Raw genomic sequence first — 16,012 nt, forward strand, 5'->3', positions numbered from 1 at the left:
ATTCTCTTTTTAAAGCCAATTCTGCTCACCAAGGCTGCATTTATTTAATAAAAAATGTAAAAAAAATACATATATATATTATTACAATTTAAAATAAGTATTTTCTTGGTCAATGTAGTTTAAAAATGTAAAATATTCCTGTGATTCATTGCTAAATTTTTAGCATCATTACTCCAGTCTACTGTGTCACATGATCCTTCTAAAATTAGTGTAATATTCTGATTTGGTGCTCTACTATGATCAATAGTTATTGGTACTCGATCGTTAATAATGATTAATTTCTTTCCAATTTCATAGTTCTGTGAAAACTGATACAATTGTACTTATTTTAGGATTATTTGATTAAAAGTATTAAAAATAACAGCATTTAATTGAAATAGCTTTTTTCTTCTATGAATAAAATAATTTACATGTTTATAATTTACATTAGAGTTTTCACAGAAAATCTGAAGTTACCCAAATGTTTTCAACACTGATAATAATAATAATGTTTTTTTGAGCATCAGATCCTCATATTAGATTAATTTCTGAAGGATAATATGAGTAATGATGATGAAGAAAATTCTGCTTTGAATCACGAGAGCAAATTACATTTTAAAATACTTTTAATTGAACTTGTTCTATATTAAGCTGCTCTGACACAATCTACATTGTAAAAGTGCTTAAGAAATAAAGACAAATCAAATTAATAAGAAAGCACTTTCGCAATATTTCACATATTTAACATTTTTACTGTACTTTTGATCGAATAAATGCAGCATTGGCAAGCAAAATAATCTACTAAAAAAACGTCTTTCTGTTCCCAAACTTTTCCCTAGAAAATCCAGGACAAACCTTGTTGTTTACTGCAGGCTGGCAGTCCTCTAGACGGACGCCAAAAGCTTTAGGACCGGCCTTCTTGCTCTTCTTCATTATGTTTATACCCCAGGGAGATTTTGGGGGGCTGCTCTCATCTTTGGCCTCGTGTTTTGGGGAGCGTGGAGGTGCGCTGTTGTCTGGCTTGCTGAGGAGGAAGGTCATTCGATGCACTCTGGGTGAGGAGTCTGGTTTGTTACCCGTTGGACTGCAGAAGGGAACCAAGAAGGTCATTTTTGAATTCGGATTAATAAAATGTGTTGAAGTTTCTGCAGTGGTCTTGTACTGTATCTCACCTTTGCTTCCTGTAGTCGTTAAGCTTTTTATTGATGAGAGCTTGTCGTGAGAAACCCAATTCCTGCAGACGAACATAAAAAAAGAATAGTTTCAATTTTACTGTAAAATAAAATAAATTGTCCAACCTCCAACATTGACACGTTGTGCCGTGCAGACGATAACACATAGTGACAACTGCAGAAAAAATCATTTAAATCTAAACTTTTTCATTCACTAAACATCTAACACAAATATAAAAGTTCAAATTAAAGCGCATTTTCATATATTTATAAAAAAAAACTTGATTAGGCTGATGTTTGCATATTTATAATAAAATAATAGAGATTAGTTTTAACTAAATATGTTACTTTCACATTTCATTTGATTTCAAATCGTTTAATAAAATAAATGTACTTTATAATTTGTGTATTTTAGTTTCACAATAAAACGCATAAAAACATATAAAACATTTAAAATGTCATAAAATAAAAGAGTACAGTGAGTGACACTATAAAAGGAGCCTTACTGCTGCGAGTCGTACTGCCGACACACTAAAGCAGTTAGAATGTGTTTTTAGGTATAACCGCAGTTTGCGACTATGCAGGGTGCACAAACGGACGGGATGCGAATGGACTGAAATTTACAATAGCTGTAAATACCCTGCTACTTGTGAATGAAAATGAAATGAGACAAAACATTATAATTCCTTCATTAATCATTAAAAACTTGTTAACAAGCTTTATTATCATTGTAAACATGTTAAGTGAAATGAGGATTCATCATTCTTTCATTCATTTTCTTGTCGGCTTAGTCCCTTTATTAATCCGGGGTCGCCAAAGCAGAATAAACCGCCAACTTATCCAGCAAGTTTTTACGCAGCGCATGCGTACCCATCTCTGGGATACATTTACACACACATTCACACACACACACACACACTCATACACTACGGACAATTTAGACTACCCAATCCACCTGTACTGCATGTCTTTGGACTGTGTGGGAAACCGGAGCACCCGGAGGAAACCCACGCGAAGGCAGAGAGAACATGCAAACTCCACACAGAAACGCCAACTGAGCCGAGGTTTGAACCAGCAACCCAGCGACCTTCTTGCTGTGAGGCGAAAGCACTACCTACTGCGCCACTGCCTCGCCCGAAATGAGGATTCATTTTGGAAAATAAAATTAAATAAATAAAAGACAACTAAAATAAAGGTACAAACGTACATACAAATAAGTAGGCCTCAATAAATAAATAAAGCAAGTTTTAGTTGCTAAGACAGTCAATAAATAAGCTTTTTTTATTTATGTTTTCATTTACATTTTTGTCTCATTTATTGTACATAAATAATAAATGAATAGTTAAATAGGCCTAAATAATAATTTATTTGAAGATATTTCCAGCGAAATGGTCCGGCATCCAGGTTGAATGCTACTTAATCAAAAGCATAAAGATAAATTAATTAATAAATTTAGATTTTTTTTCAATTAAAAAATAAACAAAAACTCCTAACTTTAATTTTAGCATGTTTACTTAAATTAGTTAATCACTCAAAAAAGTAGTTAAAAAAATTAAAAAGCTTTTATTAACATGGCTATTATTAAAAAAGGCAAAAAGGCACCAGAAAAAGGCTATACTATTATACTTTACTATTTCCCCTACTTTTTGAGTCCGCCAGACTGATGTTTTTTTTTGTATCTTTAATAAAGTAAAACAATTTTAGATTTTAGTTAAAAAAAAATAACCTTTTGCGATTCAAAAATATAGAATGAAATACTTGCACATTTTCTTACTTTAATTTACTCTTTTATATTAGAATGTTTCTTTTAGAAAATCATTTAAATAAAGTAAAACATATATAAAATGAAGTATTATGACCACATTTACAATTGCTGCCACACCTGAGGGTGAAAGCAGATCTAAAACACAAACACCCAATTAGCATAAACAACCAATCAACTTCTCTTTACTTGCAAACACAACATCATCTGCACAAAGCCAGAGCAACAAAACTGAATCATACACTATACTGCAGCATCATCATCCTCACCTCGTTGTCGGTCTTGCTGTTGTCCCTGATGACTCGGATCCACTCCAGCATGTCCTCTCTGTCCTCCGCCTGCAGCAGGTACTCGCAGAAGTCCTGCGTGGTCAATCTCAGCGCGTGCTTGCGCTTCGTTTCACTGTATGCTATATCCACAAGGCAGCCCCGGATGCTGATTGGCTGCTCGTCTTCAGCCCCGCCCCCTAATTGCGCCCCTTTAAGCACTGCCTCTCGCTTGTCTTTATAAAGAAACAGAGAATGGGTCCTAAGCACAGAGAACACCCGTCTCCATGGCCAGATTGCACTGCCAACCTTCTGCAAAAGAGAGGGATACACAACAGATCAGACAAGGTACTAATCAGTCACTTAACAAACAATTCAACAGTGATAGGAACTACCTTTATTATTAAATTGTGCAGTTCTCTGATGTCTACTTATAGTATTTGTTGAACCACGTGTTAAAGGCACAACATATGAGATTTGTTTTCATTAAAATTAACAGTGTTACATATTTTTCTATCATACATAATCCCAAAAGTTTCAAAGAATGTTCAAATCCAGAGAAATAAGCTGTTTTATCTAGGAACCAGTGTCTGTTTTGATTTTATAGAAAATAGGGCAACACCTACTGTAAGACACTTTAATATGTCATGTATTATAGTTATAATAGAACCCCAAAATGTATATATTATGATAAAACAGTGCTGCTTCTTCCCCACGTGATCAGAACTAGAAGAACCAGAAGCAGAAAATTGTGGCATAATAAAAGTTCTGCTGTTTTTATGTCCCATTATGCTTGTCCCTCATCAGCAATTGCTTCAGTGGTCCAAAAAATATGCCTTTGTTGGTTATGAATATGTTCCTCTAGTGGCGGAAATTACATACTGCGCCTTCAGGGCAGAATGTAGTAAGTACATGTAGGTTGTAAGCTCTCTGTAATACTCAATCAGAAGTCTACAAATTGTTAAACATGAAAATAGCTTGAAATACGTGTGAACTGAATATGAAGAAATGATCAAAATAAAAACATTAGCCTTGAAATTAGTGTAATAGCCTACACAGGGAAGAAAAAAAAGAGGAAGAAACATGAAGTCCCTAAGAACACCACCATTTAGTTCACGAATATAAACAACAAAATCCTTAAAAAAATGGGAGTCATCTGTCACAAACTGGATACCCAGCAAGTGTTTTTTTGATTTGAACAGATGTCTAATAGACGTCTAAACATAGTCATCTTGGCTAAAACAAGACTAAACTTGGGCTGTTATTTTTTTACAGTTTTTGGTGGCCTGCCAAATCTCACAAGTTACCTTGCAAACAATTTTGTGTATAACAGACGTCTAATAGACATCTAAACGTAGACAGATTGGTCAAAACAAGGCTAAACTTGGGCTGTCAGTGAAAATCTAATAGAATAGGCCAAAACTAGACCAGTTGTCAAATAAACAGAAATGAATGACTACACATATAAAGCCTGTCTAATCTGTCTATTTGACGACTAGTCTAGTTTTGAGCTGTTCTTAGATGTCTATAAGATTTTCACTGACAGCCCAAGTTTAGCCTTGTTTTAGCCAAGCTGTCTATGTTTAGATGTCAACTAGACATCTATTGAGCACAAAATTGTTTGCAGGTTAACTTGTGAGATTTGGCAGGCCACCAAAAACTATATAAATGCAAAAGGCCATGAGCAGAGGGAGATGAAGGAAGTGAGAACTTCTTCATTACCAATCAACCAGTCACTATTGTCAGTTTAGAATTGTCTTTGAGTTTCCCCTGCTTTCAATTGTATAATTCAATTTCTTTAATGTGCGCTTTGTTTGTAAATGAATCTACAGTGAACTAAAGTTAAAAAAGAACCAATATCCTAATGACGTGATCTGGAAGTTCATCCACTCTTTCATAATGTTGGGATCAGAAGAAGGGCAATTCAAAGATTGTGTTTTTCCATTGCACTGCATCTTCGGAGAATCTTTATTTATTCATGCACAACATGTAAAAATCAGGGTCAGAGCTAAACAGGCAGAGCTTTAGAAACATGCATTGATCTTCTTCTATGGAGGTGGAGTTTAGCCAAATATTACATCATGAAATGTCACAGTCACAGCCGGTCATTTAGGCAGATTGGCTTCAATATAAGCTGACTAACTCCAAACGTTTTGAATTTCGAGTCTCACAGAATGCTTTTATAGTATCAAAAGATCAAGTGACTTTGATTTCTCAGTTCATGACCCCTTTAAACCAAAGCAACTTTAAACCATAACCTTTGGTCACAAGCTGAGTAATAACCACTTCGGATATCAATCTAAAGCTACTCTTGCCGTTTCTTTCTCTTACCTTGCCCTTCTCCGTGTGGATCTGTTTGAAGTGGAGCCAGCCTTCTCTCTTCACGTCACTGTAGCTGATGTTGCCCAGCTCAGAGGTAGAGTGTCGTTTAGAGCGAGCCTCTTCAGCAGCACCCAGACTGTCCAGAGACTAAACCAGAACATAGAATATGTAAAAACACAAATATGACACTAACAGGGAACTGCATTATACAAAGACGCGCAATACAGGAAGAGAACATTTAAAGCTGCATAAAGCTACAGCATACAGCATATTTAATTTCTGCATTTTTAATTATTGCACATTCCTCTGACTAACTTATGTTATGAAGTCGGGGTGTGCTATATGTCACAAATTTTTGTGACTAAATTGTTATACCAATTCGTCACCTTGAAATTATAGGGTTCAATCTAGGCTCTGAATGATTTTGAGAGAATGAGCTTCAACGTTTTTGCATTCCATATAGCAAACAGTATGTGAACAATGTAAGCAAAAAATGTAAACAGCTTATAAGAAACATACCATAATGTAAGTCATTTAATAAGAATATGTCAGTAACTCAATTTTGACAAAAACTGAATCAGATAGAACCTTATAATTCTAAGATGACGAATTTGCAAGCTCACATCTTTACATATGTGATTAACAAAAAAAGACAATCGAAAAACTATCAAAAACACCATACTTTATTGTTCAACTTATAGTTGAAACCAGGGCTTAATTTGTCCTGAAACACGCCGGATCCGGTACCTCTGAAAATTGATCCGGCACCTGATTTTACCGATCCCCCTCCTCAACCGCCCTCCTCCCCCGTCCACTGTTCACTTTCACTTTCTTCCGCAACTTCCCCACCCTCTTCACTTTTATCTGCGACACCCATGCCCCACTCACTTTCGTCCGCGACACCCCTCCGCCATCCACTGCACCATCCAACAACAAGTTCAACTTATCAACTATAAGTTCAACTTATAGTTGAAACCAGGGCTTAATTTGTCCCGAAACACGCCGGATCCGGTACCTCTGAAAATTGATCCGGCACCTGATTTTACCGATCCCCCTCCTCAACCGCCCTCCTCCCCCGTCCACTGTTCACTTTCACTTTCTTCCGCAACTTCCCCACCCTCTTCACTTTTATCTGCGACACCCATGCCCCACTCACTTTCGTCCGCGACACCCCTCCGCCATCCACTGCACCATCCAACAACAAGTAGTAGTTGAAGTAGCTTTAGTTTAAATCATTGAAGTAGTTTTTAAGCTTTAAACAGCTGGCGTAGATAGAGAGGTACATTTATCTTAGCATGTTTATAGTATGGATGGGTATGTTTATTGCTAGGTGGTTGATAGGGGGTTATAAATGGTTGCTAAGGCGTTCAATGGTGGTTGCTAGGGTGTTGCAACTCAGTTCCTTGGTTGTTCTGAGTGGTTGTTAAGGTGTTGCTAGGGTGATCTAGGTGGTTGCTAAGGTATTGCTAGGAGGTTGCTCTGGTGTTCTAGGTCATTGCTAAGGTGTTGCTAGGTGGTTGCTAGGGTGTTCTGAGTGGTTGCTATGGTGTTCTAGTTCATTGCTAAGGTGTTGCTAGGTGGTTGTTAGAGTGTTCTGAGTGGTTGCTAGGGGGTTAATAAGGCACTACTAAGTGGTTGCTTGGTGTTGCTAGGTGATAGCTAAAGTGTTGCTAGGTGGTTGCTAGAGTGTTCTGAGTGGTTGCTAAGCAATTGCTAAGGTGTTTCTAGTTGGTTGCTAAGGTGTTATAGGTCGTTGCTAGGTGGTTTCTAGGGTGTTGCTAGCTGGTTGCTAAGGTGTTCTAGGTTGTTGCTAAAGTGTTGCTGGTTGGTTGCTAAGGTGTTGCTAGGTGGTTGATAAGGTGCTAACCTTATCTACGCTAAGGGTTGCTAGGGTGTTCTGAATAGTTACTAGGAGGTTGCTAACATAAATTAGCATGGCTCCAGTATGAATTAGCATGTTGTTAGCATGTTTCTAGTATAAATTAGCATGTTGTTAGCATAAATTTATTAAGAATTAGCATGTTGCTAGTATGATTAGCATATTAGTTAGTATATTGTTAGAATGGTTTGCTATGTTATTACTATGTCCAATGTAAAGTCAATGGCAGCTTTTTTACAATGGAAGTCTATGGGACAGTTTGTTAGGGTGCCCTATGTGTTTGCTAGGGTGTGGCTAGTAAGTTGAAAGGTATTCATTGATTGGCAGATTTATAGTCTGAGTTAAATGAGCTCAACCTTAAGTCTCTATTACAGTCTGGCGCAAAGTTATGAGCTCCTAAAGTTTGGTCCAATGTAAAGTCAATGGGAATTTTCTGAATTTTCCGAGTCACTTTTTGAAAAACCGTAAGTCGAATCAGTTGGAAAAGATATAACAACACGAGTTTGGAGGTTCTGAGTAAGAAAATTGCACTAAAATGTATGAATGAGATCATATACAGTTATATAAATTAACAACTAAATCAAAAGTTACAAATTACTAAAAGCTTGAGCTGGAAATACAGTATTTACGTTAACAAGATTACGAAATTCTGCTCTGTGTCAGAGTATGAGAGTGTATGACAGTTTCTACTGTAGTAAACTCACCCCTTCAGTAAAGAAGCTCTTGACTCTTTTTGGAAGCCTCCTGTTAAACAAGCACAACAGGAATATGTTAAAGCATAAACACTGACTGACATCTAAATATCTCAAAAATGCCCTTCCTGATGTTGTTTGCATTATAGTGCAAATCATAACAGTATAGTAAAAAATCCCAAAACTCACGAGAAGACCCGGCCCTCTTCTCTATATGCGTTAAGCCCCTCATCACATGACTTGGAGCGTTCAGTGGTGATGGCCAACAGGTACGAGGAGCGACGATTAGATTTAGGATCACCTGCTCATGGGGAGAGAGAGAGGGAGAGAGAGAGAGAGACATCCATTCATTAAATTCAGTGAAAAAGGAATACAGAGTATAGGAGAAGAGAGAGAACGAGAGATCTGGTGAAGGACAGTTAGTGTGGAGTTGAGTGGGGAGTATCTGAGATTAGGAGGTGGGAGGGAGATGATCTTCATCACAGTCTCAGTAAAGATGATGCACAGGCATTACCAAACGATCATTGTGGATCTATATGAGATGCAGCATGCACATTCACATTTGACTGTTTTGTGCAGTACGAATACGCATGCAGTAGGGGGAGCTCTACGTCGATCACATGCAACAATTTTTAACTAAATTTCTTAAAGTGCCCCTTATATGCTATTTTAAATGTTATTTTACAGCAAATTTACGATCCATGCAAGCTCAAAAACACTTTCATTTCTTTATAAAATTCATTAGAGCATCATATCTTTTTTTCCCCCCCTTTGTCTGAAACGGTTCTTTTGAGGATCTGGTTTCTCTAAGATACTCCTTGATAAACCGCCTTATCTGATCTAATTGGTCAGATGGGGACTGTTGTAATTGTCAACCACTTATAGCACCCTGCAGGCACAGGACGTCAACATGACGTCAGACTGACCTTGTACCCCATTGTTGTGGAACATTGCATTTTGTTTGGAAATGAAAATCAGGTTGACTTCAGAACCCAACCTAAGGTCGACGTCACTGTCCAACATTGGACAAAAGTTGCATTTTGGTTACTTTCCAACGCAACCTAAAAACAACCAAATATCAATGTCTAATGCTGTTACAGCTTGATGTTGTGTGGGCATTACCAATATAATGTCATCAGACGTTGGATTTTGGTTGCCATTCTTGATGAAAAAATTTCAGTATTTGACGTCAATATGATGTTGGTTTAAGATGTTGGCTTGTTAGATGTTGGATTTTGGTCACTTTCCAACACAACCTAAAATCAACAAAATATCAACGTCATTTTACTGCATTATTGGATGTCAAATTAAAATTGTTCGTAGACGTTGGTGACCTAAATTGAACCTAATGTTAACGTCTTCTGAAGTTGTGTGTCTGCTGGGCTCATTTACCACTTACTCTCATTACCATATCTAAGGGTGCTTTCACACCTACACTTTTGTTTCGAAACCTGTCTCGTTTGCCCAGTTAGCGCGGTTCGTTTGGCATATGTGAACAGGGCAATCGCGCTCTGTTCCGCGCCAAAGTAATCGCTCCGAGACCGCCTGAGTGAGGTGGTCTCAGCTCGACTGAAATGAACCCTTGAGCGGTTCGATTGCAGTGAGAAAGCGATTCGATCCGAGCGCGGTTATATAACAGTGTTTTTATGGATATGTAATTATAGAGAATTATGAGTAGGGCGGGAAGTTTCGCGAGTCTCCGGATGCCCGCAAACGAGTGATGATCTCCCGGTAATCTCGCGTCTCCCTCCTGGTCCTCAAATAGGCATCGTCGCGCACCCTTCTCACCCCTCCCCACCGCATTTCTCTCGCGCACACCTTGTCAATCACCACCAAACCACCACCTCTCCTGACAGCTGAGCGGGACGCTGCAAAATAAACCCTGACACTCTGACCAATGTAAGGAGAGTTTACTTGCACGTGACTTGTTTTAGCTCTTTTGGTCCGATTAGAAACTTTGCAGTGTGAAAGCAAACCACTTCAAGAGCAAAGAGCAACAATGTAACATTTGTAATCTCTGTTTCGGAACAACTGAATCGATTCACAGGTGTGAAAGCACCCTAAACTTTACAGCATATTCACAACCAAACTGTCTTAGAGATTGAGGTTCAAAGTAGTCATTGGCTGCATCTGAAATCGCCTACAACTTGTATAGATACTACAATTGAATTTGAATTTACTACATGACCATTAGAAAAGTATGTTCTTTGTAATATCAATGTGAGTACTATGAATGAAACTCGAAAACATTACATCCTCCATTTGTCATAATCACATGACTTGTCTGCGTCAGTTTTGTCGTTTCATTTACATTCATGAATTTTCTCGTATTGCATCATGGGATAGTGTTGCACTTCAGAATCTCGTATGAAGAAGTAGATCATCAGTATCCTTTTCGCCTACTTTCTTTTTGAATACCATGAATACGGACATACTACTTGGCTCGCATACTGTTTTTCACATACTATTTAGTAGTAAACTATGCAATATTGGACGTAGCCATTGTTTACAGGTAGCCGGTGATGAAAATTGATAGATAGAAGAAATGTAATTTCTGACGACCCATTTCAGACTCGTTTCTTTTTTAGGGGGGAGTCAATAACTCCACGTACTTTTATATTCAGCTTTAGCACACACCACATGAAAGTGAATAAGCAAAATAGCATAACAAGGGCACTTAATCTGTGTTGCATTGTTTTGATCCAGACATCGATTTGCACATGGTTATTTTTGTAGTAGCGACAGTGTTTTTCGTTCCCTGCTTCACTCACTGCAGTTGTGGGAGAAAAGGCGGTTGAGGGGAAAGGTGAAGGTTGGGGAGGCGGGGCTTGTGATCACAGCAGGGGCGGAGTTTATACCGCCACTGGACACGACGGAGGAGGCGGGGACATGACGTGCCCGCAGATCTGCACTTGGACTGGTCGGCTCATCTGTGGGAAGGAGTGGAACGAAGGAAAGGAGAGGAAAAGGGGAGGGAAGGAAGGAAGGAAAGGTAGGACAACAAGAATGAAAGAAAGTTATAAAGTGTTGGTAAAAGGAGAAAGATTGAAACAAGGGGAAGAACAGGAACAGGAAGAAAGGAGGGAAAGATTAGAGGGAAGGCAAATGGTGTTGCACAGTTAATTTAAGGATATTCAGATTTAATAACACACACACACACACACACACACACACACACACCAGCACACACATAAAGAGAGAAACTCTTCCTCTGTGATATATCATTGAATTTTCAGGCGCTAAATTTACTGCACAACCTAATGAGCTTTAGAGATTAACCATATACCCACAAATCAAACAAATCAAATTATGGAAGGTACAGAATCAGTACTCACTGCTCGCATGCCAAACTAAAAACGTCAAATGAAAGATGAGGAAAGCAGAAAAACAATCAAATATTTTGTACCTGACTTGTAGCCCTCCATGAAATATGTGCTCAATGTGGAAATGAGACGTACAAGCACTCTTTGTATTAACACATGGTTTCAGTTCTTGCTAAAGCGCTTAGTGCTCAGTGTTGCATGTGTTTGGTGGGAAGTGATTGGTTGTTGCAGGTATGTTTTGATAGAAACCTCTTTGGAGTTGTTAACTGGTTACTAACTGGCTAATACTTTAAAGATCCACCTTGATCTGCAAAATCCTTCATATATAAGGGTAATTCTTCAACTACGGCCATTTTTATGTACTTTGATCATATATTCAAAAATATATTATGGTTTAAATTCCTCTTTCTTTGTCAAACTAATAATAAAACCTACTTAAATACTAGGTTTCTATTATATTTTTTTCATTTTATTTAACCTCCTTTTAGGTGTCAAAATCACTGTTTTTGCCTTGTCGCACAACCAGAGTTTTAAACTTCAACAATGAAAATAACATTTTAAAATCTTATTTATCTGGTATCTATTCATGTATCTTAATAAAGCACTAGTGAAATAATTTAAATATTTTATAGTTATTAATGTGAGACTATTATCAATATTATATTTAATACAAAATATAGCTGTCGCACAGTATCAGTGTCATCTCCACCACAACACTGTAATGTCGCTTTAAAAAGTTTGTGTAAAACATTAATTAGGTGGATTTTATGAAAATGAATACTGCCATCTAAGCACATGTTCAAGATGAAGGAATTTAAATTTTTATCAACAACACTAAGAATAATCAAAGGTAAATATTGCTTGATAAGGAAATACATTTATTTAGTATTATATACATTTATTATTATTTATATTTATATGTTGTACCTTCAATGATGTTTTTAGAAACCAAACAAAATTAAGATAAATAGGAGTGCTTGTATACATGAAAGGCTAGTATCAATTCAAAGCTAATCAGTGAAGCTATTTTTCATTTTTTCACAATAAACTTTAGACATGTCATTTCCATCACCACACACATATTTAAAAAATATTTAAAAAGTTCTCATCAAACATTAAAACATTAATATACAAATTCAGTTTTTTATTTTCTAATAAGCTCTTAACCAAATTAATATTACATTTTAGAGTGTGACAGGTGTACAATTCAGCAATCAACTAATTTATTTCATTGACAAATGTATAAATATATATATATATATATATATATATATATATATATATATATATATATATATATATATATATATATATATATATATATATATATATATATATTGTGGAAAGATTGGTTAAACTAGATACAAAAGGTCTGACTGCCATCATTTATTTCATTTTGAAATAAGCTGTATATTGAGATGTGGTGGAATTGACCTTTTTTTTCTGTTCACGATGTAAAAAAAAAAGTTTCTCTTCTAATCTAAGTTTGTCCTCGTACAGATCTTAAAACTAGAAAATTTGTTTAAACTTATGAGTCTATGTTAATTTCATTTTGAACATGTTTTTTTTTCTCAACTTCACAAGGCTAAAAGTGCCTGTAGTTGAAGAATGGCCCATAAGCGTTTTGTGAGATTACTGGCATCAAAAACTTGAAAAACCTCTAATTTCAAAGCATGTGCTTAGTTGTTTCAGCTCTTTCTAGCCCTGCAGGAAAAATGATCACTTCAAAAGCATAATTTGGCTGCACGTTGGTATGTCAGTGACTAAGGATATTCCGTCAACCAGTAAACCCACTAAAACAACACCAATTCAAACCATGAGGTGGCAGCAAAACTAAACTAAAGGTCAAGATTTGGCTGGTTTAGTTAGCATGCTAAACTAAGTTGATCAAAGGTGACTTGCTCCAATTTTACCTAATAGATTAGATCAATGCTTTAAAATGGATTGTTTTAAAGGAAACAAGTATTTAGAGATTGGAGCATATCATGTAATGCAGCCTTGATTTTTGATCTGGTTCTGATCTTCAGCATGTGTTGCTCAAAAACACATTTTAATAAAGCTGGGGTACATTTGATCCACATAATTCAGGATTAACCTGGCTGAATTTCAAGAACAAATTGTAGCTTTTAAACCGGCCTAATATTCAATTCATATTACATTATTTATACACATTATTAATATGCTGCATCTGATTTAAAGGGAAAGTTCATACAAAATGCTGTAATGATTTACTCACCCTGATGACTTTCCAAATAATAAAGATAATAAACCACAGTCATTCTCTAGGACTTCCGTTGTATTTTTAAATAGAGATATCAATGAGAATCACAGGCATTTAATCCTAAAATTCCACAAAAGAGAGTCAAATAATTTTGGAACAACATAAGAGTAAATAAATGATGGCGTTACTTATTGAAGATAATTTCTTACAGTGTGCCCAAACAACTCATTCACCCATTTATTTTCTATTCGGCTTAGTCCCATTATTAATTCGCCACAGCGGAATGAACCGCCAACTTATCCAGCAGATGCCTTTCCAGCTGTAACCCATCACTGGGAAACATCCATACACACTCATTCACACTCATATACAACGGACAATTTAGTTTCTTCAATTCACCTATAGCGCATGTGTGTGGACTGTGGGGGGAACCGGAGCACCCACAGAAAACCCATGCGAACACAGGGTGAACATGCAAACTCCACACAGGACTGCCCACTGACTTGGCTGGGGCTCAATCCAGCGACCTTCTTGCTGTGGGGCAATCGCGTTACCCACCATGACGCCATGCCCAAACAACTGTCAACAACAAAAAAATATATATATTTACTGTCTACATTAAATATATATACACACAAGTCAACTGTCTATATGACTACAATGGCAATCATCAGATGTATGAAGCATGTATGTTTGATTATTCTAACCTAGACTACAATTCTTAACAACTATTTCCTTTAGGTAGATGCTATAACCATAACATCTTTACAAAAAGAGTATCTTCCTCCATTAACATCCATTTTAAAGTAGTATAAGTGTTTTTTGTTTAAAGCATCGACCAATCTGAAGTCCAATCCATGACTTTAGCACATTTCTCAACTTAATGTTTATGACAACACAACACACCAATTAACCTCAACTTAAATACGTTCTCTTACACTGTAAAACCCAACAGTCAACTTTATCAAATGAAATGAGTTAACTAAAATTTTACTCATTTGAAAAGAGTTTTGAACTCACAGTTGAACATTCATTCATTTTCTTTTTGGCTTAGTCCCTTTATTAATCCGGGGTCGCCACATCGGTATGAACCGCCAACTTATCCAGCACATTTTTATGCAGCGAATGCCCTTTCAGCCGAAACCCATCTCTGGGAAACATCCACACACTCTCATTCACACACATACACTATGGACAATTTAGCCTATACCCAGTACACCTGTACCGCATATCTGGACTATATTTGGACTTGTGGGGGATACCGGAGCCCCCAAATTCTACACAGAAACGCCAACTGACCCAGCCGAGGCTCGAACCAGCAACCTTCTTGCTGAGAGGCGACAGCACTACCTACTGCGCTACTGCGCCTCCCAGTGTTGAAGGTAATGAGTTAACTAAATACCTCACTACTTCAACTTAAATGGAGTGAGTTCACAGTACTCATATATCTCATATATATAAATTATTTAACTCAAATGGTTTGTAGCAATCGGTTTCCTTAAATGGTTTGAGTTGCCTTAACTTATTAATTTTTACAGTACTCAGTTGGTTTGAGTTCTCCATTTATTGGGTTTTACTGTGCTCAAATTGCTTCATTTACTCAAATAGATTAGGTTCACAGTACTCATTAGGATTAACTAGAATTGAACTTCAAAGGTTTGTTGCAATCGGTTTCCTCAAATGGTTTGAGTTACCTTAACTTTTTGGGTTTTGCAGTGTAATGCTGCTGTACACACTCGGAAATTAAGGTACAAAATCTGTCACTGGGGTGGTACCTTTTCAAAAAGTACACTTTGGTCCCACACAGGTGGGCATTGGTACATTTAGGGTACACTTTTGTAGCTTTAAGAATCACTTTTGTACCTTTAAGGGACTATGAAACACATTTGTATTTTTTAGGTAATAATATGTACCTGTTAGAATCAAATTTGTACCTTTTGAAAACTTTTCTGAAAGGCGATGTAAGAATTCCTTAATTTTAATGACCTGGTGGCCATTATGTGAATTGCTAGTGCACATTTCACAGTTACACTAGAGACCATTGACCAAAACAGTAGATTAACAAACAGGAGACTAAATGTGACTCATAATATTATTATGACAAACATTTAAAGTTACAATGTTAGGAATAAAACTATAAACTATATTTGAGAATGCATACTAGATTTGAGAAACAAGTGTCTGATAGAGTGTTAGCTTTTTCTAGCCAGCTTAGCTGTTAGTTAAATGTGGTGGACGAAGTAGCTACATAAAGTAAAGAAGTTGTGTTGTCACACTTTAGTTTTAACATCATCATGCTTTTGTGTTGAGTTAGTGTTGTGCTGGGAGACAGTTTGTTTAAATAGGTGGACTTCAAGCTAAGTGTTAAGCTAAGCTAATTGTTGCGTGCTGTTAGA

The 16,012-nt window shown here is 36.7% G+C and overlaps 1 protein-coding gene across 16 annotated transcripts in view; it reads right to left on the reverse strand.

Annotated features, from left to right (window-relative positions):
• Positions 1-16,012, reverse strand: part of arhgap23a (Rho GTPase activating protein 23a) — a 142,060-nt gene that overhangs the window by 13,977 nt on the left and 112,071 nt on the right. For 8 of the 16 annotated variants that reach the window (XM_021474705.3, XM_073944904.1, XM_009299680.5 and 5 more), the window contains 7 exons: positions 10,844-11,002; positions 8,262-8,373; positions 8,085-8,124; positions 5,511-5,648; positions 3,183-3,491; positions 1,152-1,213; positions 835-1,063 (listed from right to left, as the gene is read on the reverse strand). In XM_021474705.3, coding sequence (XP_021330380.1) covers positions 835-1,063; positions 1,152-1,213; positions 3,183-3,491; positions 5,511-5,648; positions 8,085-8,124; positions 8,262-8,373; positions 10,844-11,002 — 1,049 coding nt within the window. The remainder of the gene's footprint in view (positions 1-834; positions 1,064-1,151; positions 1,214-3,182; positions 3,492-5,510; positions 5,649-8,084; positions 8,125-8,261; positions 8,374-10,843; positions 11,003-16,012) is intronic. The other 8 variants (XM_073944899.1, XM_073944906.1, XM_073944898.1 and 5 more) reach the window with 1 other exon arrangement.

Source organism: Danio rerio, chromosome 3, assembly GCF_049306965.1.
Source record: "Danio rerio strain Tuebingen ecotype United States chromosome 3, GRCz12tu, whole genome shotgun sequence".
NCBI lineage: Eukaryota > Metazoa > Chordata > Actinopteri > Cypriniformes > Danionidae > Danio > Danio rerio.